This window comes from Pelmatolapia mariae, linkage group LG22, assembly GCF_036321145.2.
Source record: "Pelmatolapia mariae isolate MD_Pm_ZW linkage group LG22, Pm_UMD_F_2, whole genome shotgun sequence".
Lineage (NCBI taxonomy): Eukaryota > Metazoa > Chordata > Actinopteri > Cichliformes > Cichlidae > Pelmatolapia > Pelmatolapia mariae.
In genome coordinates, this window is record NC_086245.2 from 12,886,902 (window position 1) to 12,906,626 (window position 19,725).

The 19,725-nt window shown below is 41.0% G+C and overlaps 1 protein-coding gene across 3 annotated transcripts in view; it reads left to right on the forward strand.

Annotated features, from left to right (window-relative positions):
- LOC135932887 (oxysterol-binding protein-related protein 10) overlaps positions 1 to 19,725 on the forward strand; it is a 93,022-nt gene that overhangs the window by 34,034 nt on the left and 39,263 nt on the right. For 2 of the 3 annotated variants that reach the window (XM_065470601.1, XM_065470600.1), the window contains exons 3-5: positions 519 to 598; positions 3,382 to 3,450; positions 10,554 to 10,751. In XM_065470601.1, coding sequence (XP_065326673.1) covers positions 519 to 598; positions 3,382 to 3,450; positions 10,554 to 10,751 — 347 coding nt within the window. The remainder of the gene's footprint in view (positions 1 to 518; positions 599 to 3,381; positions 3,451 to 10,553; positions 10,752 to 19,725) is intronic. The other variant, XM_065470602.1, reaches the window with a different exon arrangement.

Sequence of the window (19,725 nt, forward strand, 5' to 3'; positions counted from 1 at the left end):
GGGCATTTTCACTGGAATGTGTTCTTAAGCCACTTAACACTGATCTATAAATTATTCAAGCATAAAAGAGGCAGATGGACGAGTGTTGTGTTTATACTAAGACAGTTTAGCAAAGGTATGCCAAAATACACAAGAACTGGACTGAATGGAGTGAAAATCAATTTGATATTTTTGGTTAAAATCAACATATAACAGTGGCGATCAGGAGAGAGCGAGTGTCTACAACAGTCTGTTAAACATGGTGGAGGCTCTGTCATGGTTTGGGCTGCAATTCAGTGTCTTGAACCCTTAATTTTAAAGTCCCCCTGTCTGCAGCCGTGACTCTGTATCACTTCATGCCGATAATAAGTGCTTGTTAACCATTGGTGGATGTGGACACTTGAAGGCTTTCTTATAGCTATGTATTGATCGGCACCTGAACTTGTGCACTAGTTTGTTAGTGGAGTCAGGAGCATATGGGAGGTTGATGGGTTTTAATTTTTTAATTTTGTTTTTGTTCTGTGTGTGTTTTTCTGTAGCCTCCGATGCCAAGGAGCAGCAGTTTTGGATCAGCCAGCTCCAAGCATGTGCCAGACGTCACTCTGACAGCAGTGCCAAGGTAAAACAGACACACACACGCACACACATACTCTATTACAGAGAAACATGTTATAAACATGACCCTGGTCTAAGCTCTTGGTGTCTGTTGCTGAGGAAGATAAGTCAGCAGAGAACCTTGACGATTCCCTCGAGATTAATGTTCTGTTGTGTGTCTGTTTATAAAGGCCTGAAATAGAATACTGTTGCAAACTCATACTGGGTTCAGTACAAAGGTTTTCTTTGTTGTTTTTGTTAATTTATTTATTTTTTAACAGGAGTAGGATTTTCCTCAGGTGGAAACCTCTGTGCAGCGTACCTAAAGGAATTCCTGCCCTCTTTCTTTCTGTTCTGCTTTTAACCGGCTGGCTTTGAGTAAATGGAAAAGTGACAGATTTCTTCCTGTCATTTTAAGTTTTAAATGGCACAAACTCTTTGGTCTCTTAATTAACGACCCATCACAAGATACAGTCTAGTATTGTTTCCTCATTTTTTTCTTCTCCTGTCATTCTCCTCTTGTTGACCTGCTGAGTGATGTCTGACAGGAGCCGTGTGTGCACATTATAACTCAGTTACAAAAATAAGTGGACCTCTACTGGTCAAATAACTAAGTTATGCATGGATAATTGTGTCTAAATCTTTACATGTAGTTCCTGTTATGTGTAACTGCTATGCTATGCTAATATACTTTGTTTTGTTTTTTTTACTTAAAAATAAATAAAATCTTTCTTTCTGCACTTCACATGCTACAATAACCTGTGACTTGCTATGGATTGTGAGCCAGATGAGCTACTACTGTTTTTATTATTTCCTCCTGTCATTGATTCGTAGTCATAGTGCACTAAAATATCCTTTTTTCCGCTTCTTTAAAAACAAAAAAACAAGTGACTTCAAAGAGTTATTGGGTTATAGCTTCCCAAAGCGTTTGTGTTATAGCAGGAAAAACAACAATGAACTCCGGCTGCATCCTGAATTTCAAAGTGAGTGTAGTACATTGGCTCTTGTGAAATGAACTTATTTGACATTTTGGGGCAAGTTAATGATCTTGGATGGTGATGAAACAAACTGAAATGGATGACATGAAAGTAATAGTGCTGAATAGTTTTAGCCTCGACACACTGCGCGTGTCATCTTCTTTCAGGTGATTTACAGAGGTTTGTTACATTTTGCGATTCTTCTTTGCACTCGCTCCATGAATGCTCATCACAGTGAGCAAATCTGCAGTCTGAAGACTTTATTAAATGCCATCCAGATAAATGCCACATCTCTGCCGACAACAAGTACTGTTTCGCTTCCAGATGAACTCTGTGCCTCTAAATTTGTGAGCGACTCGTTCTAAAAGGAAACAAATAATATGAAAAAGAAAGTGAACGAAACATACAGAAATATGTTAATGTACGCAGGAAATAAAATGAAAACGGCAACAAAAGTGAGGCTGACACCCTTTGCCCAACTCATCTCATCTGTCTTGTGAAACTTTGCCTGCTGATTAATCTGAGAATATTTTTAGTCCTTCCTTTGATTTAGTGATTATGGGAAATATCGTGTAGTAGGGCGCTCCTGCTGCTTTAATAAAGGATACATGTGCAGCTAAGAGTCCCTGGCGTCACTGTCCTCTTCTTATCTCTGTATGCTCACTCCAGATGGATTACTGAGTTGGGTGTATTATAACTACCTTCATCAAAAACTGTATTTTTTTCCAAATATGGATTTCATGGATTAATGTTTGGCCATTGCTTCTTTGGGGGTTTAGTGTGGTTGTCAAGGGATTAGGTCTATGTGTGTAGGTGTGTGTGCGTGCTGCCTGTATCTCTGTGGGGTGTATCCCCATTCGCCTGATCCAGTGGAGAATGAGGCTTGTTATAGAGCTCCTTGTGGAGCTCCACAGCCGGCGGTGACAGTGTGAAAATCAGCAGTGCATGAACAAGAGAAATAATCCAAACTGTGTTATTTCTTCTGCAAACTTTTGGTATTAAAGTTGGGTTTTTGCGTCAGATTGCAGTTGCTCAGAATGTACTTCATTGTTTGTTTTTTGGGTAGAGTAAAGTTTAGAGCTGATGCTTTTAGCCACTTCATTATATGAACATCTGTACAAACTGTTAGTTTGGAGAAGCTTGTTTGAGGCTATCACTATCTGGTACTGTAACGCTGGAATATGTAGAGTTCACAGCGTTTATCTTTTGAGTTAACTCTTTTGTGCCTCGTAAAATTGCAGCAGTAAGGTAACAACTTTTGCTCTGAGGGTGAGGTTTCTGTTTTCTGGTTTGTTTTGGACTTTTTCAAGTTTCACTCTTTGTTTTCCAAACAATTTGGGATCTTCCATGAAAGCTATGGTCAAATGCAGTAATCTGCTAGATACCAAAGTATTCTGAGGTACCATCTTTGCGAATGATATTACCCATCAACCCACAGAAAAGAACACCCACCAGTGATACACATTGCCAGGGTGTTGCTGAGTGGTCTTCTGGGCTAATTTATATTCTTGAACATAGATAAAAACCTACAGGATAAAAAGAGAAACAAACTTTTAGATTTACATTTTAATCACCATAATATTTTACTTGTAATGCAAAGATTTTTGAGTGTTGTGATTTTCTTTTTCACTTTAGCTTCATAAATAGAAAAAAATACTTGTGTATGTATTCACCATGTTTGCATACTAAATTTGCAGAATTTTAAAGATGACTTTAAGATGAAATTTGTATTTTTATTCATTTTTTTCTATTGTTCTTCGCTCTTTGGAAGCAGCTGCTTTTTTCAAATAGGTTTTCTTCTTTTTTACTTAGTTTATGTGTTTTGTTTCAGGTGAGGAAGCTAAAGGGCTCAGATGAACACTTGAGTGTGGAAAGAGCAGGAGGAGGCCAGGAGCTGCTGGTGAGTAAATGACAGACAAATATCACACACACACACACAGTTTCACCTTCAAATGCCAGATGTTAAACCGTGAGAGAGAAAACTTCTGTTGTTCCTCGAGCGTAGATATCAGTCCACTGCATATAGCTCCTTACAAAATCCAGATTTTGTGCGTCTTTTTCAACAATTAAATAGTTTACAGCCTCATTATGTTGCCTGATTGCCAACTTGCTTATTCAACATGTAGCTCTTCAACACATCAAACCGCTGCACAGCTGGAGCGGGGGGGATTCCAATTACTCTGCTCGGCCATAATGAGAAAAGCAATCAAAAGATGAGAGAAAATTGGATAAGTAAGGAAAAAATGGAAAGGCGATGCGCTCTATCACTCTTTTCCCTTCTGGCCTGCGGAGCTGAGTAGCCGTTTTGTTCCCGTTCGGTGACTGCGGGGCATTTCCACGGCAGCAGCTCTTATTACTGTACGCAGTGCTGTGGTCTAATCCGTCCCTGAGCCTCGCTGTCTGCCTCACAGATCGTTATCGCAGCCACTCCGTTGATGAGGCAGCTGGCGGTGGAGGCGCAGCCACATCTCCGATAACTCACCTCTGTGACACAAAAAGTGTGTCAGGAAAGATTTATTACAAACAGAGGCAAATGATTTAGGTTCCTTGTGAGTTTTTATGGAAAAAGATGTTGAACCATTAAAGTTGCAGTCAAAAATGGCTTTTATTTTGAAGTAGAGCAGTAATATGCTTGTGTGCCATGCTTCTAATCAGTAGGAGGATATCCTTTGGGCTGGACAAAACAGTGTGAATTAATGACACTTTGTATGACATGTTTGTGATGATATGCCAGTTTTTTGCCCAACGTGGTGCTGTGCGTTATGCTCAGATATTTCTGCCTTGATCTTGTCTGTCTGAAAGGTTGTTCTAGATTTCTTCAGTTGCAACTTTGGAAACCTAAGCTGTGGTGCCATGTCCTTTTTAGCCCTCAGCCAGAGACTGGACACAGAACCCCTGAAATCAGTCTGTAGGGGAAAATTGTGTAATCCTGGAGCAGTGGGGAAGTGGTTGCTGGAGGTTGCTGATAGTCTCTAGTTGATATTAGTAACAAAAAATATATGGTGCAGCACTGAAAACCACCTTGAGATTGCTTTGGTTGTTAGCAGATTGCCAAAGTTGCCTGTAGTTTGCATGTAAGACACTGACTTGTCAGCAAAAATAGCAATCTGTCAATTAATATTCTTCTGATACATCGTTAGGGCCCACCTCCCATCCCCCTTTTGTGTGTGTGTGTGTGTGTGTGTGTGTGTGTGTGTGTGTGTGTGTGTCTGTGTCTGTGTCTGTGTGTGTGCATTTGTAAAGCTATACCCGTAATCTCCATAATACCAACACCCCTGAAAAGCCAGCAGAGTGCACCATGATGAGAACCAGAAACCAATATTGAACTAAGTTGCGTACACAAGCATAGATGGCAGCAGGCAGTGTGGTAAATTGTGCTATGAGAACACCTCTATCCCCATCAAAAACACCCCAATCTTCACAGTTCAAACATAATAACAAAGAGTGTTGATGAGGTGACGAGAACTCAAAAGTCCAGAAACCCCAGTTGGTCACAACCAATCGCAAAGACCAACAAGCTGAGGACGCCAGCGTTCTGTGTGAGAACCATGCAGGAAAGTCTGAACACACGGTATAAGTCAACCAATACTGCAGCAGCAGAAAGACAGAAAGCGATCCGAAGACCAAGTGGGACACCAGCTACCCCAACCCAGGGGCTGCCGCACAGCTCCAACAGTGCGGGACGACCAATCCCACAAGGTGTCCACCCGAGACTGACAGCTCCTGCACCCCTACGAGTCCTTGAAATGAGAGACACCCACCACACCCTAAAGAGCCAGGCACAGGGACAAGGCAACGTGCCTGCAGGGAGGCCCCAGGGAATGCACCTCACAGGCCAACACAACGTGGGGAAGAGAAGGGAAGGGAGCCACAGAGCCAAGTCAGAAAGAACCGGCAGTACCCGCTCTCCTTCCGGTCCAACTACTCCACATATCCAGTGCCGCTCCCGCCCTGCCCGGAGCCAAGAGAAAACGCAGCAGAAAAGCATTTACTTTTAACTACATGTAAATTTATTCTGAGGCTGTCACAGCCATCACCTCTCTGCCCCTCGATGTCAGCATTATAAACGCAGGATACAAGCAGTTCAGTGTGAAGTACATTCGCTCAGCAGGACAATACATTAACTCTTCAACCCTAGCTAACCTTTATTATTGTCCATACTTCTTTTTTTAATGATAAAATTATTATTTTGTTTCCTGTTTTGTTTGATTAAACTGTATTTACACCCAGAGCCGGCCCCGATATCCTCCGAAACTCACTATTCGACCACTGAGACATGTAAACCTTTTGCCACTGTGGCTTTGTAGAAAACTTGATGGTTATTATTTACTGAGGCATGTGCATTCACATTGCTCTATATTCCAAGCTAATAACATTTTAAAATGTGATATTTAATCAGTTTCAGGCCATTTCCTTCCATCATGCTTTAGTCTCGTGCTGTAACTAATAATCATCAGTCTTATGATGTGTGTCATCACCACCATTCATCGACTGGACTGATCGCAACAGAGGTTACTGCTAGAAAGCGTGTCCTTCATTTCCTGTAAACACATTTACACATCTTTATCAATCGATGGATATCTATCCCACTCACAAACACGCCTGTGAGCATGAGGCCGGTAAAGAGAGACTGCATTGTTAGACATGATAAAGTGTCTAAAGGTTAAAAAAAATGAAGCATGTTAATGTTGTGCTACTTTGTTTGTGTGCTGTAAAAGGGAGTGATGAGGGGCAGTAGAACAGAACCAAGTGATGCAACTAGGTTATTTTTCCTTTGTGTGTTGGTTTTTTTTTTTTGGGGGGGGGGGGGGTCTGCAGAATTACTCAAAGATTTATGGACAGATCTCAACGGAAATTTAAACTTTTAACTTACAAAATTTTGTGGAAGGGCGCTTAACCATTTCATTTTGTGCCATATAATCACAAATACAAAAAGATCATTTAAAAGTGAGGTTTTGCTGTTAAAATGTGTTCATAGAGAAATAATTTAGTTCTTTAAAACAAAATCCACTAGAAAAATAGTTGGTCCTGTTTTAACCTGCTTTGTTGATAATCTAGTGAAAGTGCAGAATAAATACATCATGTTTCTCTGTGCAGCCACGTTTTTTGCATCGCATACCACGTTAGACTAGCTTCCAGTCTAAGAAAGCCCCATGTTCAACAAAGCACTAACTCTTAAATGAATGAATAGACACTTATATCTCTTCGCCTGAGGATCTTTCCATCATTTCCCACAGGACAAGTTGACATTGTTTATTGCAGTGCAGCCAAAATATCAGAGGTCGCATCTGTTGGAGTCAGCAAACAGGGTTCCCCTTTCCAGCCACAGCTGAGTCCTGCAGGTAGCCGGCTCCAGCATTCTGTCGCGATAGTCTAAATTCACGTGATAGGCCTTCAGAGTTTCTCTGTAAAAGCCTTTGAAGTTATCAAGCTGATTAGCAGTCTGATAAATTGGCCAGTGACCTTATTATTTCTTTTGTTGTGTAGCTGGAAAGGTGCAAACACCCCTCCTGAGGGCACAAGAAGGCAAAATATGCCCTGTGAGTTAGACTGATACAGCTGTTTCTGCTCGATTAAAGACACTGCATGCACTCGTTTGACCTTAGACTTTGATCAATTCACACTTGAAAGTTTTTCATAGTGGACACCCACCTGGTCAAAGTAATGGGCCACATCTGTTAATACAGCTGTATAAAATCAAGCACCTACAAACGTTTATGAAAGACTGTGTCGTTCTAAAGAGCTCAGCAAATTCAAGTGTGGCACCGTAGTAGGGTGTTAAAACAAGTCAGAAATGTCTTCACTCCTACATATTCCCTGATGTATAGTAAGTTATATTGTTGCAAATGAAAGCGTTTAAGAACCACAGCAGTTAAAGAGTGGGGTTGTCCAGTGCTGAGGTGGAAGGTGTGTAAAGGGCACCAACTCTCTGCTAGCTCAATGACTGCAATTTCATTTTAATTCAGTTTCATTTATATAAGGCCAAATTAAAGCAGCCATCACCTCATAGTGCTTTATTGTTGGGTAAAAACCCTAAAAAGGTGGAGAGAAAACCACAACTATGAGACGACCCTGTATGAGCAAGTACTTAACGACAGAGAGAACTAAAAACTCTGGTATTACCATCAGCACCAAATCTGTGTGCTGGGAGCTTCATGGCGTCGGTTTTGGTGGCCTAACAGCTGCTGCAGGTGTAATGTGTCTGTGGCCCAGTACTTTTTTCCATTTAGTGTCTCAGTATTGAGCTATTTTCAGACACTCTAACCAAGTTTATTGCTGAATAGCTAGTTGTTTGTAATAAGTGTCTTTCCCTGTGGTGCTGACTTTCCTGTCTACTCCTGATGCCTCACAGAGGGCCAGGTCTGCCCACACAAGTGTTGTTGTAAAGATAGGAATTCTGTACCAGGCTTAGACTAACAGGAAGTGTACCGAAGCCACCATCTTTGAAAGATCCCTGTCCCCCAATAAGACCTGTAACACCTCGGCTTTTCTCTTTAAGTGAAATTAGTAAAGTATTATCACATTAAGTTTGCAATTGCTGAGTTATTTATTTATTTAACTTAATGATTTCAGCAGTTAATTTTAGATAGAAGTGAAATGGTAAGAGAGGAATGCACTTATCTAAAAGAGCTCTAATTATGTAAATACACGCCTGTCCTCCTTCCTTCCAGCTCTGGCGCTCCTTTTTCTTTTCAGCTTTCTTATTTTTTCTGTTGCAGTTTATTAAAGTGCTTTGGGGCTCTGTGCCAGTTGTTGGAGGACAAAACCTCAGCGTGTCTATCTGTTCACACTCCTGAAGCACTGTGTCTTTTCCTCATACTCATAGCTCGTGGCTTAGCTCCGCACAATACAACAATGTACTCTCCCGTAAGCTGATTATTTTCTGTTAGAACTGCTTCACAAGTACCGACCTTCAGTACCTCCCTCTGTTTAGACTTTGGTGATGCATCTAATCAGAAGGAAAATATTCTTAACTTGTGAGCAGTTTTATTGTATGAAAAGAAGATGGGAGTGACCCCCTGATTATCTGTGTGGTATGTAACAACGGCAGGTTCGTGATGGGTTTGATCCCCTCGGTTACTGCAGAGTGAGCAGCATCTCTCCCCAAAAAAGGAAGGCCATTTGTTTCCCTCTCATTGTGTGGTGCTCTGGGGTGGAAGTTGTTTATTTGATCCATTTTATTTTCACCGCTGCTGTGACCAGACCTCTGTGGTCTTCTGGGGGATAAATCTGCGCTGCCTCTCTGCTGCAGTATACTAATGGAGAGCAGGGGCAGAAGAGAGAGAGATACTGGTCTGACATCGCTGCCTGTGTGAGCGTGGAGGTCAGCGAAGTGAGGAGACAAGAGTCACAGAGGGGGAAGCAAAGGAGGCATCAAAATGAAAGATGTGATGTGACTTAAGCTTTGCCGCAGAGGGAAACAAAACAACAAAAAGGCTGATTCTATCTTTTGATAAAACTCAGCTGAGGCACCCACCGCCTATCAATTCACATGCTTGTATGAGAAAAAATGTTTTTAGGTAACAGTTTTACTGGGGAACAACAAGATGCATGACACATCACACTGTGTCAAACATGTATTTAACACAAACTAGGCCAAAATGCAATGACTTTATGATTCAGTTGTTGGCAGAGCCACCTTTAAGCAGCTTGTTTTGGATTTTATCAGTCTCTCACATCGTTATGGACAAAAGTTCGTTGAGGTTTGCAGGAAGCCATCTATGCACAGCTCTCTTTAGGTCCCACCGCAGTTGATTGGATTAAGCACTTGACTTTGACTGATGTCCAAACCGCCATCATTTAATCTGGAGGTTTTCTGGCTTCCTCTTTGGACACATTTGTTTCATTTTCTTCAGTTGGACTCTCGCCTGCAGGGTTTTCCCTTGCAATTGATTTATTAACGTACACATGGTGGTTAGAACAGAACAGGAGGCTGGCACATATCCCATAAATCCAATGGTAAATTTGTTTTCACATATTGGTAAATAGGGGCTATGACCAGTTTCAGCCCAGATTTACCTGCCAGACTGATGGCCTCACATTTGACTGTAAAATACTTTGGAACGTTTCCAAATTTTCTCTTTGACCGCAAGGTGTTCAGGTCCTGTGGCTGCAAAACAGGCCCCAACCATCACCTCTCCTCCACCGTGCCTGACAGTTGGTATGCTGTGTTTGGTTTTTGCTGTGCAAATGTGAGCAAATATCTCCACTTTTGTCTCATCTGTCTTAAGGAGAGTCTTGGCTTTTTTGGCTTTGCTGTCATGTTCATTTTAGAGAGAAAACGCTTGCTGTTTTTCCCAATAGTTCTGCCATGAACGTTTAACATACTGCGTCCTGTAGAGTCTCATCAGTTAGTTAAGTGCAGTTGATTAGCAGCGCCCGGCTGCTACTTACTCTCTTAGTTCCTAAGAAAGCAGTAAGGGTGTACTTCACACACTGCTCCTGCTACTATATTTTACAAATAAATAATATGCTTTAATACGTCATGTGTTGTTGTTCATATGAGCTTGTATTTACCTAACTTCAAGACCAGCTTAGGACCAGTTCATTTTTTTTCCATTATGTCCTGATATGTAATATCTTAAATTGAAAGAGGTTGTACTTTTTTTGCCACATGACTGTAGCACAAATCACTGTACGATTGTGTGTCACTGGATGAAAGTGGCGTGTAGTGCTCAGTAAGATTAGTACGGTTTAAGTAACAGTTCATTTACCAGGACTTACCCAGTGAGTTTAAAGGTTATAAGGCGTTGGTTGTGATGAGTTGGAAGTGACGGATCCGTGTCACTAGGTGACATCATAATAAAATGCGCAACATTAACATTAGCATGAAGCTCATAAACATAAAACTACTCTCCATTTATGTGTAATAGTGAATACATCTTACTAAACCCTTATTTATTTATTTTTTAATCATTATGTATAGATTTTTTATTTTTTATTTTCCTTTACTTTTTCCTTTACATCATCATGTTCCTGTCATCTTTAAATCCCATCTTCCAGGGCTCCTCTTCCTCTGGTCGGACCCGTAGTTTCTCCCTCCTACCCCACCTAACACCAACTTCATCCCCGGGATCTCCGAGGCACCTGGGTCAGCCCGCCACACCCAGCAACATCGTCACGATCACTCACCACAAATCTCCAGCTGCAGCTCGACGAGCCAAGAGTCAATACCCAGGCCGGCTGCTGGAGGTCAAAGAGGTGGGTGGAGAAGTCGTAGCAGTAACAACATGCCTTTTGACTTATGAGTGGGCATATGCTTTCACCTTTTAGGTTTATTAAACACAGATTTTCCTTCTTCAGTACACTTTCTTTTTGAATTTTTCCCTCGTAAAAAACTGTCTTTAATTATCTCCAAAAGTTGAATCTGTTCATCTGGACGTAGTGTTTTGTGGGAGAAACGTTTCGTCACTCATCCAAGTGACTTCTTCAGTCTCAGCTGACTGCAGGATTCCCCAACCTTTATAAACAGTACATTTGCATAATGACTGAAACCAGCCCACTGAAGGAACAATAGGCTGTGAGGTCAGTTCCTTAATCATAATTATGCAAATTCCCATGACCATTGATCAACAATCACTGACCAAAACCCACTGATCAAAGACCACTGATCAATGGCCATGAGTACCATTCACAGAGAGTTGGGGAATGGCTGCAATCACAGCGTTGTAAGATGGCGAAAGATGTACCCTTAGGCCCCCTCCTCGATTCAGAGATGGTCTTTCCCTCTTCACGTAAATGGCCTCCTTGACTCCGCGCTCAAACCAGCGTTCCTCCCTGTCCAAGATGTGTACATCCTCATCATTGAAAGAGTGTCCACTGGCCTGTAGGTGTAAATAGACTGCAGAGTCCTGGCCTGATGAGCTTGCTCTTCTGTGTTGTGCCATCCGCTTCGCCAGAGGTTGTTTGGTTTCCCCGATGTATAAATCCTGGCAATCCTCCTGGCACTTAACAGCGTACACTATGTTACTCTGTTTGTGTCGGGGGACCCGATCCTTGGGGTGGACCAGTTTTTGGCGCAGCGTGTTTTGGGGTTTAAAAGCCACAGAGACACTGTGTTTAGAAAAAATGCGTCTCAACTGTCCTTCTCTCCTGGATCGGCTGGAGCTTTCTTTAGGTGCCTTTCCCGCTTTGACAAAAGTCCAGCTGGGATAACCACATTTACTCAGGGCCTTCTTGATGTGCTGTTCTTCTGCCTCCCTGGCCGCTGTGTCAGTGGGGATGGTGTTCGCTCTGTGTTGTAGCGTCCTGATGACACCCAGTTTGTGCTCCAGTGGATGATGAGAGTCAAACCTTAGATACTGATCCGTATGTGTAGGTTTACGGTACACGTCAGCCTTTAGATGTCCCCCATTACTGATTGAAATCTCACAGTCTAAGAAGGCTAACCTGCCACTTTTCATATCCTCCCTGGTGAATTTGATGTGTCGGTCCACCGAGTTAATGTGATCCGTGAAATGTAGTAGTACGTCCTGAGATTTGATTTTCACCCAGGTGTCATCCACATATCTGCACCAATGGCTTGGTGGTGCTCCAGGGTAGGATAGCAAAGCCCTCTTTTCCACTTCTTCCATGTACAAATTGGCCACGATGGGTGAAACTGGGGAGCCCATGGCACACCCATGTTTCTGCCTGTAGAACTGACCCTTGTATGTGAAGTAGGTGGAATGAAGACACGGTTCCAAAAGCAAACACACTTGGTCGATGCTGAGAGTCGTCCTGTTACTGAGGTTGGTGTCATCCTGTAATTTCTTACGGACTACCTCCAACGCTTCCGTGACTGGGATGCAAGTGAAGAGAGATGTAACGTCGTACGAGACCATGGTTTCATCTGCCTCCATAATGACATCTCTCACCTTCTCAACAAAATCCAGGGTGTTCTGGATGTGGTGTTCAGAGCTGCCCACCAGCGGGTTGAGGATCGAAGCCAGAAACTTGGAGATGTTATAGGTGACAGAGTTGATCATGCAGACAATCGGTCTTAAAGGTGCACCCTGCTTATGTATTTTCGGTAAACCATACAGACTGAAGAAGTCACTTGGATGAGTGACGAAACGTTTCTCCCACAAAACGCTACGTCCAGATGAACAGATTCAACTTTTGGAGATTTACTTTCCTGGATGATTGAGAATGCATCAAGATGTCTTTAATTATATATTACAAGAACTATATTAAAGAATAGTTTCATTTTTCCAGAAAATGTTATTTATTAATTGATAAATTACATAAAGAAACAGAGAACCCAACAAGAGCTTAACAATCATGGCATGTTTTTGTCAGTTTCTGTCTGACACAAGAGAATCGCAGGAAGGAAACCTCTTCTTCCTCCTATTCCTCCTCTTCCACTGTAATCTCGGCAGTTCTTTTCTCTGTTTTTACTGGAGACGGTCACTCCTTAACATCTCTTTTTCATTATAAAGATTATTCAGCTGTGTCTGTCCACTGCTTGAGGGTGTTCAGCACAGTTTTGTACTAATTCTCTGTAATGCCTTTTTTTATTAATGCCAGCAGTGAGCAGTGTTTTCCAAAGACATTATTTTATTTTTTAATTTTTTTTAGTAATCATACCATTTGGTATTCCACCTAAGGAAATACTTTCTACAGTCTGACTCATAAGAGGCCGTTTTGAAAAGTTTTTTCAGATTGGTTATCTAGTAATTATATTTAATTTTAGTATTTTTGTGTCCATTAGCAGAAATGTTTTACTTTGAAAAACTAAAGCCCGTCTGCGGTGTAACGCTCTGAAGTAGCAGAAGTCTGTCATTCGGATGTGGGTCACTTTAACATTAATGCTCGTCACAGCTTCATTCAAGCTTAACAACAACAGAGCGCCACGCCGCACACGAGACGGGACAGTACATCAAGTGATGTATAATGCATCACATCACAGTAGACAAACACGAGAGATGTTCAGAGATTTATTTTTTCCTTCATTTTATTGCTGTTAAGGGGATTTTTTTTTTTTTTTTAGAAAAACTGATAATTTTTTTGCTTTTTTTGTGAGCTGAGTAAATCACTCAACAGGAAATCTTCTGAGTGCCTGACATTTTACTGATTTTCAAGCACATAGATTTAGCAATTTAATATTTAGAAATTGTGTAATTGCAAATAAATCCATATTACAGTAAAGGCAGAAATATCAAACATTTATTTCTTACAGCTTCTTCCATGTAAATAGTTATAGATTTTATTTCTTTTACCCACAGTATCTTGCATAACTGTGCAGCTGATTAAAATTATGCTTCCTGAATAGTTGAGCATATATACTGCAGGGATTTGTGTTCTCCTGCAGTAGAGACTCACAGAAGTAGATGGGTATTTTAGATTCCTCTGGTAAGAAACAACAGCATGGACACAGATACAAAGCACAGTATATAAAGGCTATAGCTACGTTGAAGCTAACAGATAATTCAGCCGCTTGTTTTGTTTTCTCATCAATTGTTATTGCGACTTTTATAAGAAGGAGCCAGAGTGTTCATTGTGAGCTGGACATTGAAAAGAGCACGCTGTCTACTTTGACGTATGAAAAGCTGATGCGATTTATATCAAAGTGAAGAAATACGTGTTTAAAAGTGGCGTAAAGACATTGAGCAGGGTGGATGATGAGGAAATTATGGTTCAGCGGTGGTAACGTGTTAGCAGTGCGTGGGCAGGTTTGGACTCCCTGTCTACCTGCAGTGAGTGTGTGCTGTCAGATGAGGGTATTGTGAAAATATGTGGTATTGCTGATCTGTGGACTACTCTTTCTTGGTGCTGATGCTTGGTTGCTGGTCTAGCAGCCAGTTGCAGAGAAGAGTGAAGTATTAACATTTGACTGATGCACAGAATCATCCACGTTGAGCATCAAGGTGCTGGGATTTGAGGATTGCACAGGAATTCTTTCCAGTGGTTAAAAACCCCTCATCACAGGCAAATACCTCCCCAAACGGGCATTTAAATTAAGCATGTTTTATATAATATAATATTATGTTTCTCACCCTTTATACTGCGAAGCCTCAAATATAATTTACTGATGTTCCTGAACTATCCTTACCCACTTGTCACATGACACTTATCTTAAGTAGATGTTACAGATAGAAACGGTGGACAAAACAAAGATGAGCCTGGAATTCTGATTAACTGGAAAGTTTTCTAGTTTTTAATTAATACAGACTAGTTGTTGGTTGTCCTTTCTCCTTATTTCACCCAAACGTCAGGTTAAAAAGGCGATCTATAGCCCAAAAGTCCATTGCAAGGCCTGGGCTTGAGTCCGATTCAGGCCATTTCCTATGTGTTATCTCCCCCCTCTCTTGACTTATTTGTCATCTACTTTCCTATCCTGTCAAAATAAAGGCGAAAAATAAATCTTTTTTTTTTTTTTTTTTAAAGCTGTGACCTTTGTCTTCAGAGATTGTAAAAGTCTCAGGTGAGACACTGGTGCAGTGAGTTCAGCAGATATTTCTGGCATCTTGGCAGGCCTGACACTGACTGCAGTGTGCTCACGCTTTACTGTAAGTTCAGCATGGTTGGCATTTTTATTGCATATATATCAATACTGATTAACGTGGCTGGTGACAGAAGCAGTTTGTGCAATCATCAATTTGCAAAAAAAAAAGCTAGAGAAAAGACTAAACTGTAAACCGTTGATATTCCACGCAGTGTTGCCCAGTTCATCCCTGAAAGTGTGTACTGTACTAATGCTACGTTTAAACAGTTTTACGATTTCTGTGAGAGTTAAAGCTTGGAAGCACAGCGTAAGTTAATTAAAAAAATCTCCTCACTTGACATTTCCGGTAACTTTTGATGTAGTTTGAAGTTCAAATCCTCATTAATTCTCCCCGCCTCATTCACCAGTCCTGTCAGTTCTAGTTACCACTTTGTCCCCATGTGCTACATCTCTGTACTCTCAAAACGTTCACTCTTTCCCGCTTATCTTTCCAGAGAAGATTGTTTTTTTTCCCTTCTTTTCTCCCATCACTTCTTAATAGGCTTGTCTGCAGCTGATTTAAATTGATTAATTGCACAACATTAGGCTTGAAGTGAAGTTGGTAAAGCAAAACTAATAGACACAATGAAGACATGATTGTATGCTTGGCTGGTGAACTATACAGCCTTTTGCTGCTGCGGTTTTGCTTTCACCCTTTTTTGTTTAGAGACAAAATGTTCTTTTCGGATTGTTGCCAAGCAGCTGTGCATCTGGTCGCTAAATTATGGAAAGATTATGACAGTTAAGAAAAAGGAGGAAACATGGACAAAGAGAGACAAGAGGCTTTCTAAATGTAAAATACTTCTGCCCATGTAAACTGTTGGTACTGAGGATGGAAACAGAGGCTGACAGGTATGAAGTCATGCCGGCCATGTCAGAAAATGTTGGTTTATCTTTATAAGATACTTTGTGATATGTTTTTGTCTTTCAACTATGCAAACCTAAGTTAACACCTCAAAAATTATTGAATATTTTAATTTTCACTCTTTTTTGTTGCATTATTCATTCCCTAATTGTGGTGCAAGTAATTATATGTGAAAGTGTGTAGCGACAAACCCACTGAGCATTACGTGAGTGCAGTTCCCATTAAGTAGTCTGTGTAATCAGCCATGCAATGCATTTGGTTTGCACTGCTCAATTCACGTAAAGCTGATCCAGGTGAGCATATGCAAGTCGGGGAATCTGATATGGCACAGCGCCTTTGGAAATTTGTTAAAACAAACCATAAATGGGGGTTTTCAGCCTGAAAATTGGAGCAAATTATGTCTGTCCATCCATTTTTCAATCGATTTTGTGGGCGCACTGGAGTCTGTCTCAGCTGTAATACTGTGACAGGTGGGGTACTACCTGGCCAGCTCACCAGTCTGTTGATCGGCTTTTGGCATCGTTTCTCACCTCACATCTTTTCAGAAATATATATTTCCTTCCTCCATGAACTGGAATCTGCTGATATCCAGCATATTTATTCATTAACAACACACGCACAGTGTCGCAAAACTGTCAGCGACACGCTAGCATGCAGTTAGTGTGGAAGCCCTTCAGCGTGAATGAATTTGCAACATTTGCCAGTAAAACGCAGCAGGACTGCCACAAAAGTGTGCACAACAATAAACCTCGGAACTAGCTACAAGCTTGCAGCCACGGTATGAGCAAAGGATCAAAGCAGGTACAGCAAAATTATGGAGATGAGTGAAAAAGAGAAAAGGATGAATGACCTGTTATCTGGAGAAGTTCTAAGCATACTGGAAATTGATGCATTGGAAGTATCTGATATTTTATTGTTGTATGAAGTGTTTTTTTAAATAAGTTAAAAAAGTTGTTCAATCAGTTCATTCGTCTTTCCAGAAGCAGAGCACTTTTTTTGTTTTGTTTTGATGTCAGAAGATCCTGTAAGTTACTGCATTTGGGGAAAATTGTGAAGTTTTTTTTTATTATGAAAAGACAATTTTGCTTTAAAAAAGTACATTTTTGTTTGTGTATGCTGTCAGTAATTTGTCAAGAAAATTACAATCTGCAAAAATGTGAAAGATCTGAAAAGCAAGGACCTTCAAATGTTTGGTATTTTTAACTCAGCTCAGCTGAAGGTTACAGGGATAAGAAAACAATCTTTGACCTGTGGATTTCTGAGCTTTGGACCAGAATGACAAAGACAGTTCATTTACTGTCTGCTTTGAGCTGGGACAAAGGAGCTTTATGTGACGCCTACCAAACAGGAGGGTTTTTTTGCCTAATAACTTGTCATGTAATTGACATTTCACTGGAGCATCTGTTAACCTTGAGTCGCTGTGCCGCCCAACACTAAACAGTGTATTAAAGCCTGCCGTTTAACTCAACAGTTTCCCCTGCATGCGAGTCTGAAGACACTCTTTGGAGGAGCATCAATGTTTCATGTGGAGCTCTTTCTTTTAAGCCTTTCTTGCTCGCTGAAGACCTGGCTGACTTCGACTTGTTAAATTCCCCATTCAAGATGCGCTACGCTGTGCGTCTGTCTCCCCATGCTAAGAATATCACGCCTAAATGATTCACTCTGTGACAGAAAAAGAAGAAGCTTGTGATCAGTATGAGTGCAGGATCATTTCTCACCTCTCAGGAGCAGAGTGTCTCTCCTCAGAATGAACCAGGGACAGTTTGAGTAAATAACAAGCAGATGGTGTGATCATTAAGCAAAACAAACATTCCTCTAGTGCCCGCCTTTCCTCCACAGACAGAAAACAAGGCCCTCTGTGATGCACGATTCATCCTCTGTAAGGCTTCACATTCTTTTGGTCCGGAAGAATTAGGTTGCTTCTTTCTGTGACCTGATTCATATCTGCCATCATTTAGCTCCTCTCCATCTCTCTTCATGTCTTCTCTTCCACTTCTCCTCCTGCCTTCCCTTCTTCCTCTTGTCATTTGTTGTTTTCCATCCTTTATTTGTAACAGGCCGGTACACTGGAGCTGATAGTACAGGAGTCTGCTTGTGCTGTGATTTATACACAACTGCACACTGTAGAGGCCAGAAAGCTGCTGCATGCTGATTACATAGTGGATTTATGATCAAACAGCAGCATCTGGGATGTTTTGTTGTACATCCAATTTATTTTCTGGTTACTACAGCTGATAATATTCATAAACACCACTCTTTTGCTTCCTGTAAGGCTCTCTATCACAGCTTTTTCCACCATAATGTGAATCACGCTTGGATTGCTCCTTTACCTGCAACTAGTTTGCAGTGGGAGACCTTACCAAGGGCAAATTGCCCCTGACCTTATAGATGCAATGTTCACTAAGGCACACAAACCCTCTCTCACAAGCTATCCAAACCTTCCTGGACCCTTTGTTGAATCATGAATTGTGATTAAGCACATTTTTCAGAGTTCAGTTTCACAGGCCTGATAATAAATCACTTAAATAAAACCTGTGTTACAAAGTGAAGTAGGCTAAATAATCTCACAAAGCCTGAGAACAGCTGAGAAATCATTGACATCTTTTAGCTTGAAAATTGTTACAAAGCCATTTCAAAGTTTTTGGGACTCCAGTGAACCACGGTAAGAGCCATTATCCACAAATGGAGAAACCTTGTGACAGTAGTGAACGTTCACAGGAGTGGCCAACCTACCAAACTTATCTCATCAATGACTAATCCAGGAGCTCACAAAAGAACGCAGAATAACATCTGCAGGTCTCGCATGCATCAGCTAAGGATTAGAATTCACGATTCAACAATAAGAAAGGGAGTGGGCTAAAAATAGCGTCCATGGAAAAGTTTGTATTTGCCAAAAAAGTCTTGATGGTTCCCAAGACTTTTGGAAAAATATTCTGTGGTCTGATGAGATCAAAGCTGAATGTTTTGGCAGGTTTGAATAGTACTAACAAAGAACATTATACTAACAGTCAAACATGGTGGTGGTAGTGTGATGGTGTGGGGCTGCTTTGCTGCTTCTCGACCTTCTACCAAGAAATCCTGAAGGAGACTATCCAACCATCAGTCTGTACACTGAAGCTCAGTGGCGCTTGGGTTATGCAGCACAACAATAATGTAAAACACACCAACAAGTCCAGCTCTGAACCCCTCAAAGAAAACAAAATGAAGGTTTTGGAGTGGACTAGTCAACCTCCGGACTCAGTGCAGACTGAAATGCTTTGGCTTTGCAAAAATCCCTACGTCTAATATTAAAAGTTGTTTGATCTGAGACATGTAAGAGTGCAAAAAATAAGAAGTCAAGAAAGGGGCAAATACTTTTTCACAACACTTTCTGTGTCTGAGAGATTCACCCCTACAGTGCGTGGATGCACCTTGCTCTCCAAGCTCACGAGCTGAACCTGAAAACCTCATCCCTCTCACCCGTATGTGATCACTGAATGTGAATGCTGTTTGTTCCAGAGATGAGATCATTTGTAGCTTGTGAACTTGCAGGTCAGTTCAGAGGCAGAGTTGGCTGCTGTAAATTGGCAGTGTTGTGCTGAATTCATGAAAGGACAAACAGATGGCTCATTTCTGTTTGGTTTTCTACTAATACCATGTTATTATGTTCACTAGTTGTTATCATAACATGAATATTTATGTGGACACATTTTATAGATCAGAACCTGGTTATTACAGTGACTCTGATATTATATAAATCACTGTGATAAATCAAAACTAAATTAGTGTCATTCAAATTTGCAGAATTTTCATCTGTTTGAATATTGAGGTTATTTGTGCTGTATAATCACACAAACACAAGTTGC